A 5251-nucleotide genomic window follows, 5' to 3' on the forward strand; every position below is an offset into this window, starting at 1 on the left:
TGAAAAGGGTTATGTGAAGCGGAAATTGATGCAGGGTAGCACTGGCGAAATCATGCACTCCCTGCAGGCTTTGAAAATTGAGTTGTGATTAATATGTACTACCCTGTATAGGAGAGAGTATAAGAGAGTACTGTACTAATGTTTTCTTTTCTCTTTCAGGTGGTGAACGAATCCCATGGAGGTTGAAGAAGAAAGGAAAAATGAACTTCTAAATGACCATCAATATAAACTGGACCGTAATGCTTGAAGTATAGAAAATGACAAGCGATAACCCCCGAAAAATCCCTATGAGGCTAATACAAAGCAACAGCTTCCCGTCGAGAACAAGCCCAAATCGTTGCCGCCAAACCTTCGCCATGTGAGAGGAAGACAATGAGGCCGCCAACTTCCCGCCAAAATGAGCGACAAGACGAGGAACAGCAAGTTGGAATATTTTCTGAAGAAGAACCTCCCTCCCAGCGAATACAACGATATCAGGTGAGTCTTACAGGTAGAAGAGTGACAGTCGTACAGGTAGAAGAGTGATTATCTCTTCTGGTAGAAGAGTGAGAGTTTTACAGGTAGTAAGAGTGACTGTGTTACAGGTAGAAGAGTGAGACGTGCACGTAGTGTAATGAGATGTATAAAGGGGGTCGATTTTTTGCGTGGTAATGCTATGTATGTGTGTAGGTAAGTATATGTACGTGGTAAAGTGAACATCTTCACGCTCTGGCACTGATGTAACCGGGCGGCGAGGCGTACCAGTAATATATTCATGCGCCCTTCAGTTCCCTCTATACCAAGAACTAAAGGAAAGGGCAAGTTCAGTCTGCAGTTTATCGGTTTCATTTCGAGATGAGCCTGGGCTTATTGTCTCTACCCTATGTATGTGATGTTGTACATTTATGTAATCTTTGTATCTTGAAGCTTTCTAGTAATAGCCACATAAGAAGTTGGTGTTAACGGGCATCATACTATACACTGTTGCATAAAGTACATGGTTTCCCGTCCTGTTCTCATCATCATTGCATTACGCCTCTCCAGAAGAAAATAAAATAGATAGTCAGCATCAACATCCCAGGACACATTCACAAACATACATATAATCAGTTGCATCTCAGGGAAAAAAGGGATATCGTACCAAAGATTTCTTATGACAGGGGAAAAAATATAAGAAGATTTTGTACCGTACTCCTTTTCTTGCCCTTAAAAAATTATAATACAGGAAGCGGATTGTAAGTGTTTGCATATACGAATCTTGGCCTGCAAACGGGTCAGATTATTACGGTTTATGGCTGTGTTGACGTGTGGCCGCCATCTTTGACACGCATTTCCCGGGGCTTGCAAATCTGTTTACCCGAGGACTTGCTGGACTTGATGCAAACACTAGGGATCACGAGGTTGGGTGCTGGCGGGAAGTTCATTAACCTTTTCACTGCGAGAGAGAGAGCCTGAGTTGAGGGATGATGGTGATAATGTTAATGATGATGATGGTGGTGGTGGTGGTGGTGGTAAGGAGGGTGATGATGATGGTGGTGTTCGTGGTGGTGGTGAGGAGGAGAGTGAGGATGATGATGATGGTGGTGGTGAGGAAGGTGATGATGGTGGTGGTGGTGGTGATGGTGAGGAGGGTGATGATGATGGTGGTGGTGGTGGTGGTGATGGTGAGGAGGGTGATGATGATGATGGTGGTGGTGGTGGTGATGAGGAGGGTGATGATGATGATGGTGGTGGTGGTGGTGGTGGTGGTGGTGGTGGTGATGGTGGTGGTGAGGAGGGAGATGATGATGGTGGTGAGGAGGGTGAGGATGATGATGATGGTGGTGGTGATGGTGAGGAGGGTGATGATGATGGTGGTGGTGGTGGTGATGGTGAGGAGGGTGATGATGATGGTGGTGGTGGTGGTGGTGATGAGGAGGGTGATGATGATGATGATGGTGGTGGTGGTGGTGGTGGTGGTGATGGTGGTGGTGAGGAGGGAGATGATGATGGTGGTGAGGAGGGTGAGGATGATGATGATGGTGGTGGTGAGGGTGATGATGATGATGATGATGATTTATGTATCTTACTTATTCCACAACATTTAAGACGTAAGTAACCAGGAAAACCATCAACAAATGGAGTCCAGTGAGATATGCGACACAGTCTTTTGGAGAGAGAGAGAGAGAGAGAGAGAGAGAGAGAGAGAGAGATTCAACCTTGGACTCTCCGGATGTAAACAGTAAATATATCTTTGTGTTTTCTCGGAATCGGCTTGAAATTTACCAGGCCCAGATACATAGTTCAACATACTCTTTTTAGAAACATTTGAAGGTCAGGATACATCATGATAAATGTTTCTCTCTCTCTCTCTCTCCCTCTCTCTCTCAGCAACTAGCAGAGCGGGGTGAGCCAGAACAAGGATAAAAGAAACGAATTTTTAGAGGCTTCTTTGCACCTCTTTCATAGCGACTTATTTTGCATATCACGCCTATAATATTATCTTGTGTGGCGTATATACCGCTGTAATATCAAGTTATTTTATATAGTGACAGATTTTCTTGTTGCTATTTCCTGACGATTTGTTTAAAGCAGTTGATGGAAGGAAGAAAGAAAGAAAGAAAGAAAGAGAGAAAGGGAGTAAGGAAGGAAGGAAAGAAGGAAGAAAGATAGGGAGGAAGGAGGAAGGAAAGAAGGAAGAAAGGAAGGAAGGAAGGGAGGAAGAAGGAAGGAAGGAAGAAAGGAAGGAAGGGAGGGAGGAAGAAAGGAAGGAAGGAGTCGCGTATATTGCATTTGTCTCAGTTTGCAAGAGTTTTATAGAGTTGCACATGCCCATTCATTTTTTTCCTCGTCATCTGGAGTTGCAAAAGTGTTAATATTTATTCTGAAGGCAGTAAAAGTCTGGTGGTGTGTCATTATGCAGAGACCAGAAGGCAAAACTCATACTCAGTCTGTTTATGTATACGATTTTATAGGTGTTTTTCTTGCATTATTACTGGTTATTGTTTATTATTATTATTATTATTATTATTATTATTATTATTATTATTATTATTATTTCGATGTAAGAATACCAAGTCTTGCATCGACCTTATAATATTATGGAATTGCAGTTTTAGATGAAGATGTGATATGCAACTCTTTTTGTTTTAACCTTCGGTCTTTTGTAGCCAATTATACGTAGCTCGGTGGCAGAAAAAGACAGTGCTATGACTCTACATCCATTACAGAGCACTTTTTCGTGACTAGCATCATATTTTAGTGGCAATCCAATGCTGTAACTCGACGTTCATAATGGAGAGATGGCAATTTTAGGCCAATCTGGAGTAAAAAAAGAGTATATACGCTTCCTTAACTGAAAAAGATGTAGGAAAACGAGAGAAATGGATTGTGGTAATGATGTCGCCAACGAGATGAAAGATGCAGGAGGGAAGGACGGTGGCGGGGGAGAATTAGAGGAGTGGAGAGAGCGAGGTAAAGTGTAATTCTCTCTCTCTCTCTCTCTCTCTCTCTCTGTTACCAGGCCTTAATCCTGATATTTATCGTGACCATGCGAAATGTCTGAACGTAATTTGCTCTTTTAAATACGTCAGCGATGTCAGTCAACATTTACCTGCAAAATAAAACACACACACACACACACACACACACACACACACACACACATGCAAAAAGCTTTAGTACTGATGACGGTATTTAAAAGTTAATGGCGTGGTATTTGCGAAGGTCTACCACAGTAAGAAAAAAAAAGTGCAAGATTTATTTTATGTATAAGACAAATTATTTGCCCTTGGTTTGACGATGTGGAGGGGATGGAGAAAGAGATACTGACAAGGAGAGAGTATGTGAATGAGATGGAGGGGAGGATAGGGAAGGGGAGGATAAGATGAAGGGATGAGGTGGAGAGGTATACGAGAGAGCGGGGTGTGAGTTGGAGAGAAGGGCGGTCTGTTGGCGAGAGGACAAGAGGACGTGGAGACGATTTGTTTGCTGCCGGCCCTTATTAAGTCGTCTGGCGATATTTAGATATATATGTGGTTTCAGATATCCGTTGTTTAGCCCAGCAAAATACCATAAAAAAAAAAAAAATGCTTCTGTGTGTATTATGGCAACTCTGATCGACTTTTACCCTCGAAAATATTTAATCCTGGTAAGAAATACTGTTCGTTCCCTCAGACGTCATTCTGCTGAAGGGATTGACTGCGGTATTTCCAAACGTCTTCAGTGATATCTCCTTTTATTATTTCAGTAGCCTTGGTCGACCTTCACCCATATGAAAGTGTGTGTGTGTGTGAGAGAGAGAGAGAGAGAGAGAGAGAGAGAGAGGGAGGGAGTTTTCTTGTATTAATGGCAGTGTTTTCAGCGGTTAGAATTTATTTATGTCTCGCCTTTGCCTCAGTCCAGCAGCCGGCGGAGTTACTTCGTTATTTATAGTGTTGTACCCACTCTCCAGCCCTCCCTCCCTCCCTCCCTCCTTGCATGTCTTCCTGTCTTCTCCACCTCTCTCTCACTCTCTCTCTCTCTCTCTCTCTCTCAGCCTTGAAGGATACTAAAGTGTGTGTGTGTGTGTGTGTGTGTGTGGTTTTATGTAAGTGCAGTTTTAGCCTGACAGTATAAATCTAGGTATCAACATTTTCACTGAACCTTTCGCTCCTCCATCTCCCCCCCCCCCTCGCCCTAACCCCCAACCTCCCTAGCGATTTATTCTGCCACACCACTAGATATGAGTCTGGTATAAGGGGTTAGATGGCTGAAGCTTCCTAACACCTCTTCCTTAGCGATTTATTTCTGGATATGTCCTATTGATATCCATGTGTACAATATTTTAGCAGAGTATGGAGGTAATGGGTTTATGTAACAGAATGGGACAGGTGTAACAGGTGTAGTAAAAAAGATAAATGGCTTAGGAAAAGGTGCTAGGGGTATTAGAGGTTATTATCAGGTGTATATATTTCTGTAGACCTTTGTAATGCCTAGGATATCCCCGGAGAGAGAGAGAGAGAGAGAACTATCGCTTCCCCGAAAGGAATCTTGTGGGCTGAAAAAATAGGTCTAATGAGAACTTACAATAGAAATGTAAAGTACGTCCTCGTAAATTTAACATGGTGAAGTAAATACGGGTCAAGAAACCATTATAATCGTAGTCTTGACGTAAGAATAAGCTGAGGTAAAATCCAGAACATACTTAAAGGGAAATAGAAGAATGGGAGAACTATACCCTTTTTATAGTAACCTGGCCTAATATTACCATCTCTTCATCTTGAATGCTGAGCTGTAGCAAGAGATACCAGTA

At 42.6% G+C, this 5251-nt stretch overlaps 1 protein-coding gene across 1 annotated transcript in view; it reads left to right on the forward strand.

Annotated features, from left to right (window-relative positions):
• Positions 1-235: 235 nt before the first annotated feature.
• The window catches only part of LOC145411421 (uncharacterized protein C12orf56-like), a 45415-nt gene continuing 40399 nt past the window's right edge, over positions 236-5251 (forward strand). The window contains exon 1 of the mRNA XM_080281461.1: positions 236-477. Coding sequence (XP_080137587.1) covers positions 398-477 — 80 coding nt within the window. The 5' untranslated portion in view covers positions 236-397. The remainder of the gene's footprint in view (positions 478-5251) is intronic.

This window comes from Coenobita brevimanus, chromosome 89 (genome assembly GCF_032717465.1).
Source record: "Coenobita brevimanus isolate Jiangsu-jjx chromosome 89, ASM3271746v2, whole genome shotgun sequence".
Lineage (NCBI taxonomy): Eukaryota > Metazoa > Arthropoda > Malacostraca > Decapoda > Coenobitidae > Coenobita > Coenobita brevimanus.